The following is a 27621-nucleotide window of genomic DNA, read 5'->3' as shown; positions in this document are numbered from 1 at the left end:
GAGCTCTCTGTCTAGCTTTTCTTGACCAGAATTGTCATTAATACCAATGATTGATTATTCTTCTCATTAGCAGAATATTTTCAAAAAATTCAAAACTTTTTTTTTTTTTAGTTTGCTTTATTAAGAATGTTAGCACTTATTTTTCTTTTTGCAATACTGGAGGTATCCATAGCAACTTTTTTCGAAGTCATCAGAATTAGTTTCTTCAGGAGAATAGAATACCAAAGACTACATTTTGTAGCTGAGCATTTCAATGTCTTATTGCTGCAAATTCAGATCTCTCCAGGATCAAATAAACCAGACAGAAGGTTTTGATTCAATAAGCCATACGCGTTCACTACCAAAATAGGCTTCGTGACTGACTATTCAGAACAAATTTAACTGCAATCAATGCCACCAATTATCATATAGCTACATCTGGTGTATTGCAGCAGCTTTATTAGATCAATGTAGCTTGTAATATATAACATTTAATGCACATAATTTTCCAAAACATATTTATCAATAATTAAGATTGATTTGTGTACAGTTTTCTCTTCAGTTCATACTTTATTGTAAAAGATATGTGAGACAACAAAGGGGTGTTAAAGAAACTAGCAGCGTATCTTATTTGATTCAGTTCTGACCTATTGGAAAGTAGTCACTGGGTATCTTTAATCAGTTCTACTTAAGAACTTAGTCATAAGGTAGCTGTTAAATGTTGGTGTGTGCTATCTATAAAGGTTGAAAGCTGACTAACTACGCAATAATTTGATCTTTGCTACTGTATAGCTGATATCATTTTAACTCCTGATAGATTGTTGGTGACAGAGACAAACGGTAGTGCTAATGGCTCTAGAAATTCATTCAAATATAAGAATTCATCTGTTTTATGCTAATATAGGAACACTGACAAATTTATTAAAAACTATTTGTGAGAACTAGTTGCAGCTGTGTCAATAGCAGATAAATCAATCAAGTTCTATACATATTAGAAATAACTATATACTTAAGTTGGGACCTTAATATATTCAGTGAGAGACAAAAGGTTGATTTGGCAATGACCCAGGAAACAGGAACTCTGCATCGAAGAAATATCCTTGTGTGACTAGACAAGAGTTGGCAGAAACTCAAGCGTTATGTAACCAGCATTAACCGGGCACACTAATGTTTGTGTGAGTTCTAGTACCCTAATAGCAAATTACATTTTCAAATAATCTGTGCTGAAACAGTTATTAACCATAGCCTTGGGCTGATAGTTGTGAACTTCTCAAATAACTTGCTAGCAGTCATAGGCAAATTCTGTTATTTAAGTTGTATGATCGATGCTGTTATAATCAGACTGAATATCTTCTTTTGGAAACAAAAAGCTTGTTTGTCTGAGCAAAAAGTAAGCTTTGTAATATCAAGTTTATGGATTATAAGTATGGAAGTTTTTTTAGTAAATAGGGTGGGGGATCGGGCTGATTGGGGCCAAGAGGATATGAAATATAACTTTCTAGTCTGTTAACAGGCATCAAACATTAACCAGTGTGTAATAGCTACTGGTTTGGGCATGTAGTGTCACTGTCAGTATTTAGGGTTAACTCAAGATTGTCATATGTATAAGGCCTGCCCATTGTTAACTAACAAATTAAAGCTTAACTCTTCACAGTTTATACAGAAACTCACTTTGCATGCAACAGATTAAGGCAAGTTTTCTGATTGATGTTACTTAGAAACAGCATGAAATCTTGTTTTATGTGTTGAAACTTGATATAGTTACTCACAACAGTTGGTTTATCTTGGTCTGGCATTGGGCAGCACCCATACTAGGACAATGCCTTGAAGGGTTTTAGTCAGACAAATCAACCCCAGTACTTGTTTACTATTTTTTTCTTATTAAATTTTGGTACCTATTCTCTTTAGCTAATGCTACATTACAAGATGAGCAAACAAATACAAAGATACACACATACATGTATGTATAAGTGACGGACTTCCATACAGTTTCTGTCTGTCAAAATCACTCACAAGGTATTGGTCGACCTGGAGCTATAGTAAAAGGCACTTGGGCCCCCGCCCCCCAAGGTGCCACACACTAAGACAGAACGTGAAACCCTGTGGTTGCAAAGTGAACTTCTGAGCCACAACTATCCATGTCTGTACCTGTTGAATTACATTAATGAATAAAAAAGAAATGAAATAATTGAAAATAAAAAAGATTTCAAATGAAATTCATTAATTTGGATTTCTAAAATTTCTCTCTTCTTAGTGGAATTGGTTTTGTAATCTGATCATTCTTCACTGGAATATTCATATTTCAAATACAAACTGTTTGTAATTACATGAAGCACCTTACTAAATAGATGTAAACATGCAAAACCTATTTTTCTACACCATTTTTTGCTTAAAAAAAAAAGCTTTGGAGATGAATTTAAGGCTAGTCAATGTACTTCTTGATTCTGGAAATAGAAGGCAGCATCTTTAGAAGAAGCAGATTCTAACACATACCATTTCAGATGATAAATTTCTGAACAATTATATTGTGGAGAATTTCATTTGACCTTAGACATAAGGAGATTGGAAGTTTTTAGGATTTCAATATGAGGCTGAAGGAGTTACATCTGTGATTTCTGTTTAATTCATAACTTTTCATCTAAATTGTTCTTACCTGGTGTTTTATGTGAATCTTAGGTAGCTGTCCTTTGATGCATTTTTAAGTATATTTTCAACTGGAATATTACCAAATACCTTATTTAAAACTGTAGATAATAGTGGTAGGTTTGTGTTATCTACTATTTGATAGTGATATGTCAAACTAATAGGTTGTAACCTATCTTATTAACCTTTTGTTTTTATCATAAAGACTGACAATCTCAGAGGTTGAATTTACCTTTGTGTCTTTGTCATGCTTTCAAGTGACTTTACCTTTTGATCTATGCCTAATCTTATTGATTTTGATTTTAGATTGCAATTTTAAGATTTTCTTCTTTCTCTCTCTCTCTGCTTTTAGAGTTGATAAAGTGTCATGACGGAGGTAGCGCAGATCCACACGGGGGTCCATTGGGAACCTGGGCAGGCCCCCCAAATGGTGGAAGAAGGTTTCGATAGCGGAAGTAATTCTTCCAAGCTGTTTGAGCGATCGAGGATCAAAGCTCTAGCAGGTAAGTTGTTTTTATTTTTTATTTTTCTGTTAATTAGGTATATATGTGTGTGTGTGTATGTGTTGCGCGTTTGATTCCAGCAAATGGTTTTAATGCTCTCAAGATCCATATTTAGATCGTCTGCACCTTGCTGCTATTTTAGTATTTAACGACATGGAATGAATTCCAATTCTTGCTTATCACAAATTCCGTCTGGAATTGCAGTGATTCATCAAATTACGTCATGTGACGAACAAATTTAAAAAAAGCAAGTTTTCTCAGTCTATTATATTTAGATGAAAGGTCCCTATGTAAACTTTTCCTGTTATTAGGTATCAATATAACCTGTGAGGATGTGCAAAAAATGATATATTTTAAGAAAATCCATTTTTTTATTGTAATAAACATGTTAAACAAGCAATTATGCAAAAAAAAAATATTGTTTTCTATGGGCAGGTTTTTTTTTACAGCTATCTTATTCTCACAGAAGTTTCTGTTTTCAATTTCTTCCCTCTGTGTGTGTGTGTGTGTATGTCTATGAAAAATATATAGAAGTTAATGTAGCCTTAAGGACACTAACAATCAGGAAATCTGGACCATATTGCATTCTAGCGGACACCTTGAAGGCAGCTCTACTGCATTGGAGTACTACCTTGCTACATAATGAAGGTTTGATAGCAGGAGTATATGCCTTGACATTGGAAGGATGCAGACATCATCATCATCATATACAAAACACAAGGGAAACAAATCCATTTGTACTAACAGTGGAAGTACGACACTCTTGTCTATTGCTCATGAGGTTCTGGTCATGGTCAAACTCAAAATCACTGCTCCAATCAATACCAAGCATCACCTCAAGGTCAGAAAGCTGCTTCCATGGGGAGAGAGGAATCTTAATTGCAAGCCAGTTTCAGAAGAAATGCAGGGTTCAGCATTATTGCCTGTTCATCTGTTCAAAATTTGGTCACATGTACAATCATTCGACACAGCGATGATGGCTTGAATTTTTTTTTTGAGGATGAAATCTTGTATGTGAAAACTGTAGTTAGGCAAGGTTGTGTGCTGGCTCCTGTATTTTTTATTATTTTCATCTGATGGAAAAGTAGGCAAGAGTCACAATTCAGTAATAATTCAACAGGGACCTTTTTTTAACATCAGAAGGCTATAAAACCAAGCTCAGAGCTGAACAGCCAAAATCTACAATATATTGGTGCTTGTACCTTGATAGTTCATACTGGTCCCTCCTCTCAGTATATCAACCAAGTATCATCATCATTACCATCCATTTTCCATCTTGACATGGGTTGGTCAGTTTTACAGGATCTGGCAAACTCCTAGGCTGCATCAGACTCCAATGTCAGCTTTGGTATGGTTTCTACATTTGGATGACATTCCTAACACCAAACACTTTATACTGTCTGCTGGATTTTTTTTTTTTTTTTTTTTTTTTTTGTGATTCTGCCGCAAGTGAGGTTGCCAAGTAACTTATCAAAATCATATTCCAAGGTAGCAGAATCATTGCTAATGACTTCACATTTGATAGTTTAATCTCAGCATCTGTATCAACATCCTTCTCCTGGGTAGAATGGATAAGAGTTATTGAGTATTTACTGGTGACATTAAGACCCAGGAAGTGTTTTAAAGAACACCAGCAGCCTTAAAATCCACACAAAACCGGCACTAGCTCGAAAATAAATTCAGACATATGAATCTTGGATCCTTTATAGCCAAATTACTCTATGGTTAATATGGTCGACTCTTGTCTGGAGGAGAAGAGACATGGTTCAAAGACTACTTTGGAGACGAACGACTTCAACCCATCAGATGTGATGAGACATGGCTACTTACTGCCTAATTTAGTAGTTGTACTATTGGTTATAAGGATGTTCAGAGATGTACAGGATAGATGCATCAGGATGAGCAAGAAAAGGCATACATGCATGTACCTATCACATGGGATACCTGTAACGAAATGTTTACATATCCTGCAAGTGAGCCAAACTCTACATCAGTGAGTGCATTGTGCTATCACCAAAAGAAGTATCTGTGTGTATGTATATACGTCTATGAGTGTATGTTTCTGTTTTGTGTGTATTTCTGTATTTATACACACAAACAGAGACATTTACATATACCTATAAATGCATATACTTATGTGCATATATTTGTGTGTGTGTGTGTGTCACACACACACACATACACAGGTATGCTCTTGCATAGCCACAGCCTTGGGGCTGAAACATGTAAAAGAATAAAGAACACCTGTATATGTATACACGTTGGTGGATATATATATATATATATCTACATACACATGTTTGTGGGGATATGTGTGTGTATTAATGCTGAATTATATATAAGAATAATTTAAGCAATAAACCAAAGAATTATTCATTTTTTAGTGGTGTTCATCATCAACCTCACCATCACCAAGGTACAGGTGCCTTTTGTATGTCACCAGCACTGGCCACAATTTCACTTAAAGTACAGCAAATCAACAGAAGTCTCACTCACCCCTCTACTCACACAAGTTTCATAAACATGAAACTTGTCTGAGTGAGACTTCAGTTTTGGTCTGCTAGTCTTTGTCAGACTATACTAGGGTTCCTTTTGTGTTTGACAAGTTGTTTTTCTGGAGTAGGTCGCGCTGTGTGAAAGAACAACTAGGTTTAGTGGATTTAGGTCTGGGAAGTAGATGGGTAGGAAGGGGGAATGAAGAGGACAGGTGGGAAAGTATGTTTGTAGGGTATGGGTGGAAAGTTATTGTTGGAAGATTGTATTAGTTTAGAGTGGATGTTATTGTTTAGAGTTCAGTCAAGCACAGAAATGACACATCTAATATACATGTATATGTGTGTATATATATATATATATAATGTGTGTGTGTGTGCATGTGTGTATTTATATATTATCGTCATTTAATGTCTTGTCCATGCTGACAGAGGTTGGACGGTTTGACTGGGTCTGGTAAGCTGGAAGGCTGCATCAGACTCCAGTCTGATTTGGCATAGTTTTCTACAGCTAGATGCCCTTCCTAATGCCAACCACTCCAAGAATGTAATGGGTGCTTATATGTGCCACTGCATGGGTGCCATTTGTGTGACACTGGGGTGCGTTTAAGTGCCACCAGCATGACACCAGTACCTGCCATGACTGCAATTATTTTTTTTAAATATATATACACACACACACACATACAATGTGTGTGGGAGTGGAAGTGTGTATTTATATACATGTCAATTGGTGAGATCATCTGTGATGTTGAAGTTTAGCTGTTTTTACCTGCTAATTAATAGCGTACCACCATAGTAATAGTAATCTTAGGTTTCACTAGACTTGATCATCCTTTTCATTATTGTGGTCTCTACCTATCTTTATCATTTCTTTATGTTGTCCTTGTGTTACTTAGTAAAAATAATTTGGTCAAAAATAAAAAACATGAAAGCTAACTGCAAAACCGTGTTTGTTAAAATTATATTAATGGTGCAAATTTATTTTCCGTTTTAGATGAGAGAGAGGCAGTGCAAAAAAAGACCTTTACAAAATGGGTTAATTCACACCTTGCCCGGGTTGGCTGTCGCATAAGTGACTTGTATTTGGATTTACGAGATGGGAAGATGTTGATAAAATTGCTAGAAGTCCTATCTGGTGAGCGCCTGGTAAGTAAAACTGCTTCAGTCTCATATCACTTATTTTAAGATAGTTGGCTCTGACATGAGTTTCAGTCATTTTTATGGTTTAGAGACAGTTAAAAATTATTTTTGAGCATCGGATTATTTTCAGAGAAATTTTTGTTTTGACAGTGCTATTACCAAAGATTGAAATGCTGAAAAATAAATATTTTGGTGTACATGTTAACCTATGTTGAGGAATTTGATTATATTTTAAAGCTTAAAGAAAGGAATTAATAAAATGAATAAATGTATTTCTGGGAGAAAGATTTTATAATAAAAGAAGGTAGCCAAATATAAGACCCCAGACCTTGTGGGTATCACATATTGCTCTTTGCATTTGTGATATTGTGATTGCTTTTTTTTTTATGGATTTTCTAGTGTCAGAGACTTCATAGATTAGAAATGGTTTGAATGATTGGGCTTCTGTCCATTATCTTATACCTCTAGCCAAATAATTCTACCTGGAAATAGGTATCGTAGCACTACATGCTAATTGATCTCCTCTGGCAATCTAAGTAAAGATCTAAATTGGCAGAACTATCCAGCTTTTGTTCATTGAGGAAAAAAAGAAAAATTTCATTTGTCATGGGTGTAGACACATACAAAAAGATATTTTCAGGTCTCTGAATATTCCTTATTTCATTTGATTTTAAAGCCTGATATATTTTATACCTTGAGTTTTTTATCTACTCCTGTCTCTACTGCCATCTATTCTTTCTCATATTTATGTATATACATTGTATATTCACTACATATGCATCCTTATGATGCCTAGCTTTATTTTTCTTCAGTTAATTTGCACCTTGTCTTTCATATATTGCATGACCAATACATCACATTCAGTTCACTCCATTGCTGTAACTATAATTCCGCAACACACTTTCGTCACTTATTTTACACAGGCTACTCGTTTGAATCAAAAAAATAAATTGCTCCTCTCTGCTTTCTCTAGTTTTACTCATCACGAACAGTAACTGTCTTAGCACTTATGATGATGATGATGATTGATGAGATAGTATTGTAGTGATCTTCAGTATTGATTACACAGATTAATGTAATTACACTGGAAAAGCGATTAACTTTTTTCGTAAATAGATTGATCATAGTATATTTTGGCACTTGCATCCTGTCTCTTTCTACCATAATCTCCTTTCTGTCCACTAGTTTCCTTTTTAAATCTTGTGTAGGTTTTTTTTTTCGTTGTTGTTGTTTGTTTCTGGAGAGATTAGGGCTGGTCACAACCGAGTAAATATTGTGAGGGGCATGATTTGAAGTATATGTTGTATTCTACATAAAATGACGGGCAGCTGAAGGGTGTTATGAAGAAAAAAAAAGGAATATGTTAAAATGTGCTGTTGATAATTATTTTTTGATTCACAGTCTTTTAATAATGAAAATTCTCACTTTATGTATTGTGTGTTTGTAAGTATGCAGTTGATCTAAATGTTAGTAACTGGACTACGGTCTGAATTTGGTTCCTTGTTTCTTAGTTTCTAATCCCAGTCTTACTGCATCACATTATCAATGATTTAAAATATATATATATATCAGCCCTTGTAGATTAGAATGTTCTTTAATCTATACAAGAAATATTGAGCACTCTATGTAGTTTCAATGGTTGATGTAAATATGCTGGATTGATTATGTTTTTAGTGTAAATAGATAAGGTGTTGAATGAATTAGTTTAATTGGTCAAAGGATATCCCTAATGTGCCAACACAATCCAGAAGATTTTTACCTTGACTTTGAATCCTAATGTCGCAAGTGTGGAGTGTGCAAGAATTATTACCATAGAAAGAAACAATATATTTGTGCTTTTTATGTTTAAAATTTTGTAAATTTTATGGAAATACTTTTCTGTCTGAGACTTTGGTATTCCAGTTATACTAAAGCTCGTATGTTAGGTTATCCTTAGTGTAACAAATTCTATTTTGTAAAATTTTGGTAATTTATAAAGGAGTTCCTTAGATTTACTTTTCAGGTTTCTCTCTTTTGATTAGAGAACAAAGTGAAATAGTTGAAAACAAGGCTGGATCTGTTAATATTTTTTAGCTATAATCTGTTGAACAATAAGAAAACACAGCCAGGTGTTACTGTCAATTTTTTCTTTTTAAACGAAAATAGGAAAATATGTGAGCAAATAAAGTACTTTATTTCATGGCATATAAAATGCACTCTGCATTAAAAACAAGAAGTCTTTAAAAATTACCTGAATCCTTTGTGAAGTTGGGCCTGTATTACATGCTTTAATGCATTAACAAGTTATTTTTCCTGAACATGCGCTCCTGAAATTTGGGTGCATCTAATATGCCTGGGCATCTTTTATGCCATCAAATATGGTATCTTGAAAGTTCTGGATTTTATTTTGCACTTATTTAAAAAAAAATATAGCAAAGACGTAAATGACTGAAAAAAAAATAAAAAAAATAAGGAGCAAATGCTAAATGTTTCTGGGTTACTATAGTTTAATTAAACATCTTTAAAAGTTCCATGTCAAGCAATGTAAAAAATAAAGAAACACTTGAATTGAAATTGGATAAGTTCAAAGCATTTGTCTTCTTTCTTTTCTCAACTTTTCTAAAAGGATTAATATCTTGATTTTCAAATACAAAAGAATTTTCAAAAAAAAAAAAAAAGGAAAGAAAATTTGTCATCAGTATGTGAGAGTTTGGAGATTAATAATGACTATCTCACGCATGACATTTGATATTCACTGATAATGCAGGATTTGTTGCAAGATAGCATCAGGCAGAAGATAGTTTAGATTTGTCTTGAATTGTCTTGAATGAATGTTTAATTCTTGGAATGTAGACACTTTGGAAAATTGCTGTGCCATTTCAATAATAAAAATATTAACATATTTCTAATTCAGAAAAGCTTAATAGAACTTTTTTTCTTTTCACTTTTATTTTTTGAGTCATCTGTTTAATGCTGCCTGTTTTGAAAAAGGAGTCAGTCACGATAAGTGACACACTTTTTTCTTAATAACCCATTCTAAAGCACACTTGTATTACTTATTCATACAAGTGACTATTTACTCATCAGAATCTATTACTGAGAAGAGGTAGGGCAACAGATTACTGATTCATTTGTGTTTTTGTTTTCATTTATGAGATGTTCCGCAAGCCAAGGAGGAAAGGATTTGAGTTTTACTAAATTAATAAATTCTCAAAAATGCTTTCATTGAGTGATTTTATGAGACTGAAATATTACCTTAGTATCTGAGGAATGGTAACTAAATCTGAGATTTATGCAAACTGTATAAACGAGGAACTACTCTTTGACGAATGCATTGCTTGAAATTCATCATCAGCCAGGGGGTCAGCTTATCAACACCCAGTTCCCTCTCTGTTATGCTGTATGCATACAGTCAGCCGGGCTTTTGTTTCTAATCCATTTCTTTGATGTCATCAGTCCACAAACATCTTTGACAGTCGCTTGCAGTCTTCCCCGTCAACAGTTCCTGTCAGGATGGTCTTGGGCAATGACTATTAGTGCATTGCATGTCTAAAACATATCTTTATGGACTTGATTCTTGACAATAGGAGTCTTTGGACTCTCAGCTTTTGTAGTATCACAAGCATTTGTCGTCCCCCATTTTTGAGGCGTCTATCTTCCTTTCTGTTGCTCTGTACATTGTCCAAATTTACTGGTCTGTCTTTTGAGGTGAAAATCTGTTTCATTCTTTTAAATGTTAGTTTTAGCCTTCTTCTTAGAGTAACTTCTATGCTGTGAGCTACTTTAAATAAGTGATTTACAAATATTTTCTTTTGTGTGATAGGATAAGAATTTAGCTAAATTTTATATCTTAATGACTCTTCCCTAAAATCGCCAAAGAAATAGATTTATGTAAATTACATTAATAGAAGTTATGTGCATGCTACATGAACTGGATTATGAACCTGACCATGAGAAGGAAGCAATTTAATAAAAAAGATATTTTTTATAAGCCTCTCGTGAAAACGGAAGCAGTGCTACCATGATAATGATAATAATAGTAATAAATGCCCTGATGCAGTACCAGGCAGTGGGTCTCATGGCTTCTCATCTGAACTGATTGGAAGTGCTATTATGTACATTGTTTTGTTTTGGTATGGGCTACAGTAAATATTCTGCTCAGTACCACAGATTTGCGTGTCAGTTGTTTGACCTTAACCAGTTGAGCATGTCCCTTGATGGCTGACGATATGTGCATCTCTGATCACTAGCAGAAGTAGTGGGGGAGCATCATAGCCATGTGTTTGAATAATTCACCTCCAGAAATATGGGTGTTTTGTTCAACATCCTTAAACGACCATTATTCAGGGACCATTTGAGTGGGATGGGCTACTCGACCTGAAGGGAAACTCTGAGCCCCCACCTGCAAGGTCATGCGCTGTTTGTCTTGATATGAAATTACCATGTCACAACACATATGGTTGTGATGCATGTGCCTGGTGTACCCTTATTAGAAAGGTAGTCGTGATGGTTATACTGGGTTTCATATATTTTACCAGAGTCACTTTGATGGCATGCACTGCTCTCTCACTAAATAATAATAATAATAATAATAATAATAATAATAGCTGATATAAATGTTGGTTGGTTGGGTGGTTGGTGGATGCTTCAGTCATGTTCTACATCATATAAAGAGGAGTGGAAGTAAAACAGGGAATAGTTAATATAAAAGGTGCAGTGTGAGTGCACATACAAACTTGATGGCAGGCAATGATAACTTTGTGAAAATGACATTAGTTCTTATTGAAAAATAACATCTATTAATTGCAAATATACAAATGAGAAGTTTGTTTTATTTAATAGAAGGCAATCGTGTTTTTTTTTTGTTTTTGTTTTTTGGACTTATTTTGTATAAGACCAAGATATGATAAAAGTTAATTTACTTTGGTAGTATGCCATAGTTCCTGATATTCGCTTTCGTGGCAAAAATATACTTCTAGGGTTACTCATCCTATAACACTCTAGTTTCAAAATATTGCTTCAGCTAATGTTAAAATGGTTGGGTATAGCTGTGTCGTTAAGCTCACTTTGTAAGCATGTGGTTTCAAGTTCACAAGTTCAGTCCTGCTCTTGGGCAAGTGTCTTCTATAGTCTTGGGCCTACCAGTACCTTGTGAGTGAACTTGGTCGATGGAAACTGGAAACCCATTGCGTGTGTTGGCCTTCCCATAGCTTGGCAACTAGTGTTGGTTGGTTTATGTCCTCTCAGCAGCTCAACAAAGGAGACTAATAGAATGGGTACCAGACTTTAAAAAGAAAAGATTTTACTGGGGCTGATCTATTTGCTCAACCAAACACAAGATAGTGCTCCAGCATGGCCACAGTGCAGTAGCTGAAACAAAAGATAAAAAGAACACTTTCAAGGCCATTTCCCTGATACTTCTATGTTGTTGCTGCTTAATACTTCAGTGTTGGCCATGTGTATGTTTCACCCAAACTTTCTCTTCAAAGTTTTGAATTTCGACAATTCATCTGAATCAGCACTTCTTGCTGGCTTCATAGATAGACCATTTAGCTTGAAGACTTTGACTTATCTTATTTTCCTTGATGTTGGTGTTCTTTGCACCACTCGTAAACCTTGCAGATAACCTTCTTATAAATCTATATAGTTAGACTGCTAACTTAGCCCATGGTTGAGAATAGTGTGTATGTTTGCATGCATATACATATACTATTGAACTGTCAGTCCAATCATTACCTTTGTAAAAATGCTGCGATATCTTGGAAGATTGTGTCACTACAGAAGAACAACCTGTAAAGTTATAAATGGCTATTTCTATATGAGGTATTTTATTGGCTAGTAAAAAAAATATATAATTAACAGAAAAAATATTTTTAGAGTACTTTCTCCTTATTTTTCAAGATTTTATTAATATTTTCTTGTCCCCTTTTTGAAGGTGCATAGTTTTTTTTTTAAGTAACAGTATTGTATTGTAGCAGGTAGTGCTGTAATGTTGGAAACTTCCATTTTGTTGGAAGTATTTGTAATGTATCCATGGATTTTTATAAAAAGTGTTGGTTTGTGTTTGGTAGCTTGCATTTTGTGTTAGATGTTCTAATGTAATATATTAATTTTATGGCCAATGTTGTGTTACAAACAGGCTTGTTATATGAAGGATATTTATAAAGGTATCTATGCATTTGTGTCTTAATTCCTTCATTTAAACTGTTGACAAATGCACTTTGTATACTTTCTTGTCATTGACAAAAAAAATATTGCTTAATTTCTTTTACACAAGGCATAAAGCTAATTTTGTTTAAGAGTGTCTATATTTGGTGAGCATTTATTTTCCAACTCGTCAATAGGATGAATCAATGTAAATCAAGATAAATCTCCGGCACGGTTGGAGATTTACCTCAGATAAAGTCCAAAATTGACTCTATCAATTTGGTTCAATTCATCAATTTTACACTTTTCCGTAGAATATATGAAATATGTTTGTTTAGATTCCAAAGCTGAAGTTTTTGTTCTTGAGTCTGATTGATTTGGATATTTTGTCATAGTGTTGTGTATCAGATGTTGTCCCTAAAACTATTTGCTCAGGGTCTTCTTCAAATGTTGCAAAATTCCAGACTGAAATTGTCTCTGCTCAAAGTTTCCTACAGGTATTAACTGACAGAAGTTACAAGTCAACATCTAATTTGTTAGTCATGATCTAACAAGAGAACTTCTGCATAGTCACCTGACCAGCTAGAATTAACAAATAAATCTGTAGATAACATTTTTTCAGTAATATAAAAAAAAAAATTATACATTGGTTATTATAGTTTTACAAGAAAGTCAGGATGGCCACAGCTGAAATGCCTATAGTCAATTGTTCTGATCAGAGCTGACATGGCAACCTCATCAGTTGGTGAAAACCTACAAAAGTCAGGTGCTATTGCCCCACATGATGAAAAAAAAGGTGCTTGGTATATAACATCAGCATCTTCCACTCAGTTTGCTTCTACATCAATGTTTGTATTTTCCATTTTTGTTTATTATAGGATGTTAGCAATTTAATGCAGTTTGAAGCCTAAGTTCAGCCCATGGAGTTGTTTTACCCCCACCCTCTCTTGCACACGCACAATACTCGCTATTCTTGCCTGTTGACGTATTACTTAGTGGATGAAATAATTTCTTAATTGTTTTCCAACAAGTAATAGCTCCTGGGTATATAGGGTAAAAATTCACATTTAAAAAGAAGTTAGGCTTTTGTTATCGTTATTAGTAGGAGTGTCAATTATTGCTGAACTTTAACACTTTATAGCATGAAAAATACACATTTGTGCTGTACGCTTCTTAAAAGGAACAAATTCATATCTCCAGTCTCTAAGGGCATATTTACATTTACTTAATACCACATAAAATGTATGAAACATTTAACATTTAGTTGGGTGAGTGAAATGTCACTAAGGCCCATCCCTTAGTAAATGACAGATTCACCTCACACAACTATGTATTTTTTCTTTAACTCCTTAGGGACACTGTTTTTCTCTTCAGTATATATCTCATCACAGTTTCCCTGTTAGTAATCAGCTAATTCCAGATGTCAGCCAGTTGTATCAACTTCAGAACATCCCTCAAATTAAACCTCAAACCACAAAATTGAGTCTGATCTGACAATTTCATGTTTATGTTCTTTATTGGGCTTATGAATAACAATTTGGCTGGCAGTAAAGCTGAAGCAGTGTATAAATATAGATATAAAATATTTGTTCTTAATAAATAAGTTAATATTGAATGCTATTTTAAACTGTTTTCTTAAAATTAATCTTATTCAAATAATTGTAGACTTTTATTTACACTTCTTATACAACTCATGACAATGTTAACAAATTTTTAGTTTGATATTTGCAGTCTTTATATATTGACTTCCTAATCTCATTTATTTGTATTAAAATATTGGCTGTTTTCTCTGCATTGGCATCCTTTTAACCATTATTAAGTATTATGAGATCTGTGTCTTGATTAAGAAATTACTTCCTCTTCTAGTTTTATTGTTCTTAAGCCAATTTTGAGGTGGTGATGTAAAACTGATTGAATCCACCTTAACTATATGTTACTAATACATGAGAGTTTCTCTGTAGTTTCTTCATTGCTACAAATAACAGCCAAATCACCCTCATATCATTATAAGTTATGATGAGGATTTCAGTTGATCCAATCAATGGAATGGGCAGCTCTTGACATTAATGTGCAAGTGGTTTGGTACTCCACAGACAAATACTCTTAATGTAATTCTCAGGAGGATTCAGCATGACACAGAATGTGACATGGCTGCCCCTTTTGAATTACAGGTACTAGTCACTTTTGCCAGCTGTGTGGACTGGAGCAAAGTGAAATAAAATGTCTTGCTCAAGGACACAATGTGCTGCCAGGAATCAAACTTGCAACCTTATGATCATGAGCCAGGTATCCTTACCACTCAGCCATGCGCCTTCACAATATTAGATAATGTCCTAAATACCTCTAAAAAGACAAGATGGCCACAGCTGGATTGCTTTTGATCATAGGTCAGCTTGATCAGGACTGACCTTGATCTAATCAGTAAACTAATCATTTCAATTATATTAATCTAGAAGTTAAAAATGCCAGTCCTGCAAAATTTTCTTGCTAAACCAAAAAAGAACTAAATAGTATAAATGTTCTATTAGTTAACCCTCCTCCTCCTCCTCCTGCTCCTTTCTATAACTCCAGTTACTCATGTATTCTATGCAACCCAGCCTCAGCAGGCATTTCAGACAAATACTTCAGCAAGCAAGTGGAGATCTGGAAATTTTGAACTGTCATGCTCCTCCGTGAAATGACCTGACTTTTGTCTACTGCTCATATTGTGTTCTTAACCTCTTTATCAACTGAGATCCAAGGATCACAGATCTCAACTATGCAGTTGCTCTCACATACTTGAGCCTATCTTTTGCACATCTCTTGGAGAGGTGTGACAAGGTTTGGGATACATTTAGCTCAGTTGACCTGTAAGTTAATGCAGCCAAAACAAAAGTCAGCTTTCTGGGAGTTTCTTTTTTGTTCTTACAACACTGGCAACAGGTAGATGGCCATGAGGTATAAACGTTTGATCAGTTTTAGCAGTAGTGTACCTGTCAAAATTATATAAAAATGGACCATTCAATAATTAATCATTTTGAGTTCTGGTCTTGAAATTGCTATTATTTCGATTAAATGAGTCTAGTCATTGGGCTGTACCCATGCATGGGTCAACCTTGAAGGGTTTTGTGGAACAAATCAACCCCAGGACTTTTTTTTTATCTAGTGCTATCTATAGGGTCTCTTTTGACAAACTGCTAACTTAGAGAACATAAACAAACCAACACTGGTTGTCAAGTTGTGGGGCAAACAGACATGCACACGTGTGTAGGTCCCTCTCTCTCTCTCTCTCTCTTTCTCTCTCTCTCTCTCTCTCTTTCTCTCTCTCTCTTTCTCTCTCTCTTTCTCTCTCTCTCTCCCTCTCTCTCTCTCTCTCTCTCTGCTAAGGTTTTTCTGATGTAGGCAATAACAGAGGAATTCAAGACAGGCTGCTCCTGAGAGCTCCTCTATGCTGATGACCTTGTATCGCCGTTTGCGTTGCAGTAGCGCCTCCACCTCCTGATTGTTTCAGCCCGCACAGTTCCTTCGAGGGTGCTCTTCGCTGAGTGTCCGAGGCGGCCAGTACGTTCACTGTAATAACCTAGCCAGTAGGGTGACATCATTTGAAAGTTAAGACCAATGCAAAAAAATGTGAATTGTGACTAGTGATGTATAACATCTAATAACCTGGTCAATCACGTGATACACACACACACACACACACACACACACACATACAGTTTCTATCTACGAAGTTCACTCACAAGGCGTTGGTCAGTACAAGGTTTTAGTACAAGACACTTGCCAAAGATGCTCTGCAGTGGCACTGAACCCAAAACACATGGTTGGAATGTAAGCTTCTTAACTCCACAGCCATATTGATATTTTTTCATGATTTATGAGATGATGATGAGATTGAAGTACCATTACACTTCTATCTTTGAATTTGAAGGTTTGTCACTTGTACTGGATAAGTTAATTGACTTCAGAAATACTCTTTCTGGTTCAGAAAGTTATTGAATCAATATTTGAAATTCCAAATGGTTCAACACTTAAATGGCTGTTGGACATTCACTGCTGTTGGAGGGAGGTTAAAATGTTTATTATAGATGTTGATTGAGATTTATCAAATAAGGTGTAAGCCTTTGTGGATTGGAAAGTTTCTAAAATAAATGCACTCCTTTATTACTAATTTAGACAGACTTATGTCAAAGGAATTTTTTTGCTCTTTATAGGAGAGAGAAGATAAGTTAGGCTCTCCCAGATATCAATGAGATTGATTTAGCTCATACTCGTTCTGAACATACCTTGGTCAATGCATATCTGTATAATTTTATTAATGTAAAAATAGTTAACACCAACCTAAAGGAATGGATCTTCTGCCTGATTTTTGTAGCTTAAAGAGAGTAGCTCATGCTTTTTATAGGGCGTGCGCGTGTGTGTGTGTGTGTGTGTGTATATATATATATATATATATATATAGCTAGATAGTTTTTACTGTATTTCTTCCTTTTTAGTTTTTTGATGATTAATTTTATTTGCTTTTAGTTCTATTTCAATTTTAATACAATGTAATCTCTTCCATTTTTATAATTTTATTTACAAACAATATTCAATAGAAATTTGTTGGCAAAATTCTTTACAGCAGACTAATTTCAGACTAATTTCACTTTACAATCATATCCACAATTGAATTACGTTCAGTATGCCAGTGTTTGTAGCAAATTCTTTAGATTATGACAAAAATTATTATATAATAACAATAATAATAATAGTTTATACAAATTGAATTTTTCAACATCTGTTCACAATATTTTGTCTTTTTTTTTCTTTAGATTACCCATAGTTGATTTTAATGGTTTGTTTTCAGTTTGTAAATAGTTTCATATATAGCACAGCTACAATTTTTATAATAGAAATTTGGCAAAATTGATTTGGAAACATTTTTAGTATTTGAGTGAATTCAGAGAGTTGTTTGTTTAACATTGACTTGAATTGTGTTGTAAATTTAGTTTCATTCATTCTCTCTCCATTTCAAATGAATGATCAGGCTTCACTCTAATTAATCATTCAGTTATGAAGTGGTGTCTCTTTTTAAACAAGATCTACTGGAAAAGAGCAATATAATTGTTACCAAGAGTCTAATTGTAATAATGAGAATTTCACTCTTCATGTTTACATTTCCCATATTATTGTAATGAAATAAAATACCAAAATCTCTGAAGTATGCAATTTCAGTATTTGTGCAAAACACTATACATAATTACACTCTTATATATGCACTTATGTGCAGGCTCACATAGACATTCACAAAGTAATTAGTCAATATTGGTTTGAGGATACAAACAGGAAAATAAATCTCAAAACATGAGTATATAGTTTCGTTTTGTTTGTGATTATAATTTGCATAATATTATACAGTAAAATCTGCAAGTCCTTTAAAATTGTTTTAACAATGTTTAAAAACGGCTAATAAAAACTGAAAATATTCAACCACTCCATTTTTAAAATAATACAGTTTTTAAGGCGGCGAGCTGACAGAAACGTTAGCATGCCGGGCGAAATGCTTAGCAGTATTTCGTCTGCCTTTACGTTCTGAGTTCAAATTCCACCAAGGTCGACTTTGCCTTTCATCCTTTCAAGGTCGATAAATTAAGTACCAGTTTGCGTACTGGGATTAATCTAATTGACTGCCCCCCCCCCAAAAAAAAATGGGGGCCTTGTGCCTAGAATAGAATAGAAAAGAATAATACAATTTTTAAATAATAAAAAAACTTTGATGTTAAGCTTTAAAATAAAATATAATTTACTAATATATCCCTACCTGATTATAAGAATTACAATAGCATGCATGAGTTGAAAATACTGTATGGTTGACCGTTCAATGAAGCAATAAATATTGTAGGGTTAATAAATTATCTATACAACTTAAATCGTCATTTAACATGTGTTTTTCATGCTGGCATGGGTTAGACGGTTTGACAGGCGCTAGCAAACCAGAGAGCTGCACCAGGCTACAATTCTCTGTTTTCTACATCTGGATGCCCTTCCTAACAGCAATCACTTTACAATGCATACAGGGTGGCAGCACTAGTTTCTTTTTACATCGTACCAGATACATATACATAGAAAATTTAAATTTATTCTGGATACTTCCAAATTGGACTGAATTTCGAAACTTTTATCATATAAGAGTTTTTGTTTACAGAAAAAATTTATCTGGCTCATAATGGACTCTAAAAGTGAGTCAGATTAGTCGTTGATAGTGTTATTTATATATTCCGGGTTTTTAATGTTACTTAGTTTGTTTTCTCTTACAAACTTGAACAACAATTTGTTGCCGGTTTCCTGTCGACCAATTGAATGTCATTGGTTTTTGGCCAATGTTTATATTTTCTGCTGATATACAAAGGCAAAAGATGTAGCCCACATAATGCATGCAGTGGGTATTTGTCATCTTGAAGATATGGTAGAAGACACTTGCCATAGGTGTCATGCAGTGGAATTGAACCTGAAAATACCTAGTCATGGAGTGAACTTCTGAACCACATGAGCATAGTTGCACCTGCTTAAAATGTATACTTTAATTTACTGAAGGAAATATTCAATGTTCTTATTTCTTGGAAAGATGCTAAAATCTTTTAGAATGCAAAATTAATTATTTTGCATTAAATACATTTCTATCATAAATTAAAATCTTTCAGAAAGTAACAAAAACAAATGTGGACGAAACATTACTATTCATCACTCAATCGCTTCTCCATCCAGACATTATAATTAAGTTCATTTTGATTTAATTTTCATCTGGCTTCACTCTTTTTGGATTGTGACCATTTTGGGAGACTGTCTTCAAGGTTGATTATATTGAGAGACCAGTACTCTGTATGGTACTTACTTTATTACATAAGGAACAAATGGTTAAGTCCACTTATTCAAAATACTGATTAAAGTTATTCTTTATATAATCCTTATGGATGTGTCTATAGTGATGATTGCCAATTAAACCTCGACTCTTACAAGGTGTATTATTACATTGGTTGGTCTCATTTTGCATTTAACCAAATGGCTTTAAGCTTCCTTGTTTTTGTTGCTATGTAAAGATGTTCTCATCCATTCAGTGGAACTTTTTTTTGTTGTTTTTAGCCTCCAGGAATTCAATATAATTTTGGTTTTGTATTTCTTCACAATTTTAGCTATTGGACATTTTTAACCTTTGAATTTGCAAAGACCTTTTCGTTAGTTATTATTTTACTACATTTGGTAATTATGTTTAATTATATTTTTCTCTGTTTTTCAGCCTCGGCCAACAAAAGGGAAAATGAGGATTCATTGCCTGGAAAATGTAGATAAAGCATTGACATTCCTGCATGAACAAAAAGTCCATCTTGAAAACATGGGTGCTCATGACATAGTTGATGGCAGTGCTAGACTTACTCTTGGTCTTATATGGACCATTATTCTTCGCTTCCAGGTTAGTAAACCTAAATCTTTTATGTACCAATTAATATCTTTGTATCTATTTTAATTACAAAGTATATTTCTATTTTGTAATTTTTAATTGTTGACATATAAAAATAATTATTTTTTGAGTTCATTTGATTTATGCTTTTTGGTTTCCTGTTTTTCAGATCCAAGATATCATTGAAGAGACAGAAAATAGTGAAACCAAATCTGCTAAAGACGCACTCTTGCTTTGGTGCCAGATGAAAACTGCTGGCTACCCTAATGTCAATGTCAGAAATTTCACTACCAGCTGGAGAGATGGTTTAGCATTTAATGCTATCATTCACAAACACAGGTAACTAGAAGTTTGAACCCGTAAATGTTAAGGAAAATAGGTTCAATTCTTTTTGCTAAGTTGTTGATGGTGTCCCTCTAGGAACGAATGTTAATAATGCCAAGTAAAAAGTAATGTTTAAAAAACAAAAAGTATAATGCTGGTCGTGGACTGGCTGAGATGGAGAGAAAAGATGTTGTCAGAAACTTCAGGGAGAGAGGGAGGGAGGACGAGTGGTGCAGCAAGATTGACCATCAAGGATGACAGAAACATCAGGCCCAGAGTCACAACATTTGACTCAACAAAGTTCATACTGTTGTGCAAGACTATCTACATCAGTGCGTAGCCCCCCCCCCCCTCCTAGGAAGCTTAGGTGTGAGTGAAAGGGGCTGAAACAACTAAAGAGCTTCACTTCTCCTGCATTCACAGACAGGGTACAGTAGCACTCTCAGCACTCAAGCGTCCATCCTAAATAGCAGATAAATTGCTAGTTCATATCATTAGCATAAATTAACTAAGTCTCTGTATAATTTTCTGGTATCAGAAGTTTTACTATCTACAAAACACTGCTTATAAATATCTTATAATTCTATTTCTCTTTGAGACCTTATCTATTGTTTCTGTATTGTTCTTTCTTCCAGATCTGACCTTATTCAATATGACAGACTTCAGAAATCTAATGCCATGCATAATCTCAACAATGCGTTTACTGTTGCTGAAGAAAAGCTTGGTATCACTAAGCTTTTGGATCCTGAAGGTTAGTTCTTCTATGTTTTGTGTATTAAATCAAACTGAGCCTAAATGTTTTCATGATTACTTACAATATTAATGGATAATTTACAAAGATTTTATATGTATAAAATTGATTAAATAAGATTATGAATGCATTATATATTCATTCCTAACGAGATATCTGAGGTTGATCAGGAATATCACATTAGAGTACATTTTCATTGGGCCTAGTATTTGTAGATAGCATATTAAGGATAGAATTTATTTTTTTTCCAAAGTTGCACTTGTAATATTTCATTAAATAATAAATACTCTCTGTGTAACTTTGATTTTTGTTATCCAAATTAAAAGCTGCAAATTATATTGACATAAAGTAAACATTGAAACAATCAACTGATGTGGTTGAGCAGTTAAGCTGTTAAAATCAATACCAGCATTATACTGCAGTGGTATTAGAGTATCATCCTACAAAAAACTAATCCAATTATATTTGTTTATATATTTTCACTCATATATAATGTATATAGATACATTTATTGATTTCTGTTTTAAAATAAAACTTATTCTATAAAAGTTTTACATAGAAATTTCAGAAACTCAAAATAAAAATAATTACATATTCAAACATTTTTTTTGTCTTTTTAACAATTGACTCAAGAGATATGTTAAGTGGTCTGAGTTAATTAAATATTTAATTATTTGAGATAATATATCATTACATATTTATATTGATTTATTTTGAGTAGTATGCTTATCTTCATTGTTATAGCCATGTTTCCTGCCATTGACTTTTCTTTGAGAGAATCAGCATATATGCTGGACCCATGGAACTTCTTCAGTAGGCCTAGCATAGATATGAAACGCTATATGGAAGCATTTAAGAAGGAATATTGTGCCTAAGACAAGGGCTTTAGTAGGAGGATTAAAAGACTAAAAAAATTCTTGAAAACCTTTTTAATACATGCAACCTGAGGAACTGACTAAATTTTAGTTTACAATATTTATTCGTGTACGAGTTGCACTGTTCTGGACTTGATTTTAACTGGAAAATCTGGATTGTAACTTATACACAGGGCAAAGCTAAAACTATGAAGGGGAAAAATTTTGTACTAAGATTTAACTCTAAAATTAGGGGTGCCACATGAGTAAATGTTTTGGGGGGTGGTTGTAGAATGTGTGCCTACTCATTGAAAATCCTCTGATTTTTGAGGTGCAGCATTTTAGTATTCAAAATATTTTAGCCATGAACTATTTTCTTAAATACTACTGCTTCTAATGATGATAATCTTGTTGTATGCAGTGCTCAAGTGCATTATAACAGACTTCAGTAATAAAACTGACTAGAACTTTTCAGTACAAAATCGAATACTTGTCAACATTACTTCAAAACCTACATATATAGTAATTTGTGTTGAATTTTGAACAGATATATATTTTTCCTATTAGTAATTTTCTTTTCTTTTCTTAAATTTTAGATGTCAATGTTGAGATTCCTGATGAGAAGTCCATCATTACATATGTTGTCACCTACTATCATTACTTCTCGAAAATGAAGGCTGAATCTGTTCAAGGCAAGAGAATTGGCAGAGTAAGTAGAACACAAAAATTTATATTAATTATTTATGATACACAAAGTAAAGCACTATGTAACTGTTGCTCTTTCATGGAACAGTTACTATAGATATTAAAGTAATAAAGCAGAAGCAGTTTGTTTTTCAAAACAAAATAGGTGAGTCCAATGGAGGGAGTAAGTAAGTTCTGAAGAATAAGGCTTATTATAAAGAATAGTAGATAAAATAGAATGCAGATAATGCATGATAATAACGCCAATTTAATATTTTCTATAAGAAATGGTTTCCAGATTTGTATTTCTGTAATTTCTATAAAGTTGCCCCAATTAATAGTTTGTTGAACTATCGGTGTGCCATCCCATCACTGGCAATAGTCTGTGTACATAAGATTTTAACTTTTACTGGTTCAATCAGCCTAGATGTCACCAGGAGCAGCTCACATTAAATCAGCCCTCAAACACTGATTAAGGCTTCTTTAGTTAGTTAGCAGTCCTGAGTTCAAGTCCCTAGAAATACCTCTGGAAAACATTGTCTTAAAAAAATGGATGGTTAGGAATATAGAACTGATTTCCACGTTTAAGAGTAATGGAGTTTGGGGTAGATGTATCTGATTTCCACAGTAAAGTAGTTAAAAAGATAATTTAAACATAAACACACACACACACACACAATTATTATTATTATTTATTATTATTATACAGATGATTCTCAACTTGACATTATATACGTATATAAATATGAAAACTTTTAATTTTACTTTCAGGTCATTGACAATGCCATTGATACAGAAAAAATGATTGAAGAATATGAAACACTAACATCTGACCTCTTGGAATGGATTGAACAGACAATAGTTATTTTGAATGACAGAAAATTCGCCAACTCTTTAACTGGCGTGCAGGAGCAATTGACAGGCTTTAACACCTACAGAACTGTCGAAAAACCACCAAAGTAAGTCCCCAGCCCTCTATAATGTACATAAATTATACAGCTGTATATTTTAATTTTTTTAAAGTTATCTTTTATCTCATTTAGTTAAACATTTCCATTTTTTTACTTCTATCTATTATTTATTCACACTTATACCATGGAAGACACTTACATATTAATCATTCAGAAACGCACAAAAACTGCATTCTGCATTTGAGTTGGTATGTCTTTGAATGGCTATATGTATCTTCCACACTAATTATTTTAGTTTCAACACAAATCAAATCACTTGGTCAGACAAGTACTTCTCTGAAATATTATTCCACTTCAGAAGTTTCATATTCTATTTCAATTTGTCCTGTCCCTCATTTAACCATCAATATTTATAGAGAAATTATTGCACAAAATATATATATCAACTGTTATATTTTCCCCTTTAAGAATGATTAGAAGTACAGGGAGATAACTATTGCTATTAGAATTTTCATATGATGTCTTTTGGTGTGGTGGTGGTGGGGGAATCTATATTATCGTTTAAGTTTTTAGAGTCAGTATTTCAGTCAGAATCAGTGATTTAAGATCAATGAAGGAATAATTTCTGCCCCAACTTTCATGAAATCTGATTCTCAACTTGGTTGTGAAACTACATTTCTTCCTTATTTACTTTTTTTGGTTGATTTTTAATGGAAAAATTTTAATTTTAGATACCTAGTAAATTTAATTAAAATTTCCTAAGTAATTTATTTATTTTTTGGTGGTGGTTGAGGGGCATTGTTTTTTGAGATAAATAAATAAATAACAAAAAATTAAAAAATTGCTCTTTTTCAGATTTGTGGAGAAAGGAAACCTTGAGGTCCTTCTATTCACACTCCAAAGTAAGATGAGGGCTAACAACCAAAGACCCTATCTACCCAGAGAAGGAAAACTGATATCTGACATCAACAAAGCTTGGGACAAACTTGAGAAAGCTGAACATGAAAGAGAACTGGCTCTGCGTGAAGAACTGATCCGGTGAGTCAACTTTTTTATGCCTAGTTTTGTAATTAGGCATTTAGAGACCAGTCGAGTCAAATTACAAATTCTTGGAACATTTGGTTTCACCACTGAATGCACTTTCAATTGCTCACCATCGTAAAGAATAATGATGGCCAATGAGTTTGTGATGGTGAAATAGTCAGAATATTGACCATTGTCTAAGGAGTAAAACTAATAGCTTTCTTGGACCAAACTTGGCGCATTAATACTGTAGCTTCATCTTATAGTGTCTGTTATGTAATTTCTTTTGTCTGCAACAAATATTTCAAAACAAAAATAGAGAATTGTAAAAATTTCAATTATTATATCATCAATTGATAATTCATATTTATGTGGATGACACACAAAGCATTGGCCTAAAATATGTTTGGGACAAGGAAGTTAGGCCTTCCAGTCAGTTTGGAGTTGCCCCACTGGGTATCTGATACTGAAGAGAGCAGAAATGCTTGCAATGCACCCACCACTCCATATTCTGAACTGACTTTTAGTATGTTTGCACACCTAAAACAAGAATTTTTCTCCATAGCAGACCAGTTAAAATGCCTTTTGACAAGTCAGCTATGTCCCAAATATATTCGGTCTGTTCTAAAGTTTGTTTAATTTGAATTTATTTTAAATCAAATATTTATTTCCAATATTTCTTTCTGTTGTTAAAACGTAAAATTTATTGTTGCTGTTATTGTACTTAAACAGTTGTATTTATTTTGTGATTCTTTTACAGACAAGAAAAACTCGAGCAGTTGGCTGCCCGATTCAATCGTAAGGCTGGCATGCGAGAAGTTTGGCTCAGTGAGAACCAACGGTTGGTATCTCAGGACAATTTCGGCCATGACCTTGCTGCTGTTGAGGCTGCTACCAAGAAACATGAAGCAATTGAGACTGACATTAACGCATATGAAGAACGCGTCCAAGCAGTTATTGCTGTGTCAAATGAATTGCAACAAGAAAATTACCATGACATCAATAGAATTGCAGCAAGGTATTTCATGATTTTTTTATTGAAACTTTACCTTCCTAGAGAATTTTTTAAAGGTTTCTATCTTGTTAAGACAATAGTCTGAAATTATAATTCAATATGATTTATCTGTAATATGTACAATTAAATATAGCTAAAACCCATTGTGTTATTTGTTTTTCAGAAAAGACAATGTTCTGAGTTTGTGGAACTATCTTTTGGAATTACTACGAGCGCGTCGTATGAGACTTGAACTTTCTCTGAACTTACAAAAGATCTTCCAAGAGATGCTTTACATTCTTGATTGGATGGAAGAAATTAAGGTAAATACACTTACAAAATCCAATAAACTCTACATTGTCTTTTAAAGGTTTCAAGAATTTCATTGAAAACTATAAATTGTATGTTTACAGTAAGGTTCCATCTCATATTTTGCTTCTTGGTTATTGGGCCAGTGTTTATTGCATTAGTTCCATTATCCATTTTCAATCCACTGCTGGTTGTAGGCCAGCCTATCCCCACTGGCCAATTGTAAGTTGGATAGAGTGTTCATGTGGTCAAGTGATTATCATTAGCCATCAGCACTTAACTGGAATGTGAACTCATGATGCAAAGACTCGTAATATGTACCACAAAGCATTTCATCCAAACTAACAATTTCACTAATTTTCCACCTTGGAGTGCTCCTGCATTTATCAATCTTGAATGGGTGAAAGGCAAAGTTGACTAAAGTGGGATTTGAACAAATACCACAAGGTATTTTCTGTTTTGATATTCTAACAACTTGGCCGACTCACTGACTTATTTATATTAGTTCTGTCATGAGCCCCAGGACTCATAAAGCCAGAGCTTGACTCAGTTTCCATGGAATATGTTACTGGGATTATACCAACCTGAACAGGATACCAGTCCATTAAGTTCTCAGCTATAGTTGGAACTCACTCACAGTGGAGTGAAATGAAGTGTTTTGCCCTAACCCTAACCCTAACCACAATCTTAGGATCACAAGTACAAGACCCTTATCACTAAACCACATACTCTCCTATTTATAATTAGTATTTTATTTGAAATCTTAATTTGGAAATATTTTTTTATCCCTTTTCACTTGAAAATGATTTTTGCTAATTTATTGCTGATTTCTTTTGTTAGGCCCGACTTATGTCTTCAGACTATGGTAAACATCTGATGGGAGTCGAAGACTTGTTGCAAAAGCACAGTTTGTTGGAGGCTGACATTAATGTAGTCGGAGACAGAGTCAAGACTGTAAATTCCCAGGCTCAAAGATTTGCTGAAGGTGACTTCGTAGATGTTGGAGGTAGGAACATAACATTTGTAAATAAAGTACCCTCATCATCATCATCATCATCACTATTTAACATTCACTTTTCCATTAGATTAGAGGTAGTCTGTCAGTTAATATTTTACAGCTGATTTTTTTGTTTCTTTATTGAAAAAGTTGTAAAGTTGATCGCTCAGTTTTATATTAGAAACTTAATTTTTGATTTTTTTTCCCTTTGTGATTTCAGCGGAGTACAGGCCCTGCAAACCAGAAGTTATTGTGGAAAGAATGTCAACACTTGAGACAGCTTTCACTGAACTTAAACAACTGTCAGCTGAACGCAGGGCTCGCCTTGAAGAGTCACGTAAATTATGGCAGTTCTACTGGGATATGGCAGACGAGGAAGGCTGGGTGAAAGAGAAAGAGCAGTTGATGTCTTCTCCTGATCTGGGACATGATTTAACTAGTGTACATCTCCTACTGAATAAACATAAAGTA

General features: G+C 33.9%; 1 protein-coding gene across 1 annotated transcript in view; it reads left to right on the top strand.

Moving 5' to 3' along the window:
* The window catches only part of LOC106877151 (spectrin beta chain), a 76372-nt gene that overhangs the window by 14155 nt on the left and 34596 nt on the right, over positions 1–27621 (top strand). Inside the window, exons 2-13 of the mRNA XM_052971501.1 lie at positions 2975–3125; positions 6615–6766; positions 20142–20315; positions 20473–20642; positions 21263–21378; positions 22829–22941; positions 23688–23875; positions 24683–24865; positions 25611–25868; positions 26029–26167; positions 26994–27159; positions 27371–27618. Of these exons, the coding sequence (XP_052827461.1) occupies positions 2990–3125; positions 6615–6766; positions 20142–20315; positions 20473–20642; positions 21263–21378; positions 22829–22941; positions 23688–23875; positions 24683–24865; positions 25611–25868; positions 26029–26167; positions 26994–27159; positions 27371–27618 (2043 nt within the window). The 5' untranslated portion in view covers positions 2975–2989. The remainder of the gene's footprint in view (positions 1–2974; positions 3126–6614; positions 6767–20141; positions 20316–20472; positions 20643–21262; positions 21379–22828; positions 22942–23687; positions 23876–24682; positions 24866–25610; positions 25869–26028; positions 26168–26993; positions 27160–27370; positions 27619–27621) is intronic.

The sequence above is a fragment of the Octopus bimaculoides genome, chromosome 11, assembly GCF_001194135.2.
Source record: "Octopus bimaculoides isolate UCB-OBI-ISO-001 chromosome 11, ASM119413v2, whole genome shotgun sequence".
In the NCBI taxonomy this organism is placed as follows: Eukaryota; Metazoa; Mollusca; class Cephalopoda; order Octopoda; family Octopodidae; genus Octopus; species Octopus bimaculoides.
The sequence above is the reverse complement of the archived record's forward strand: the minus strand, read 5'-3'. Positions and strand labels throughout refer to the sequence as shown.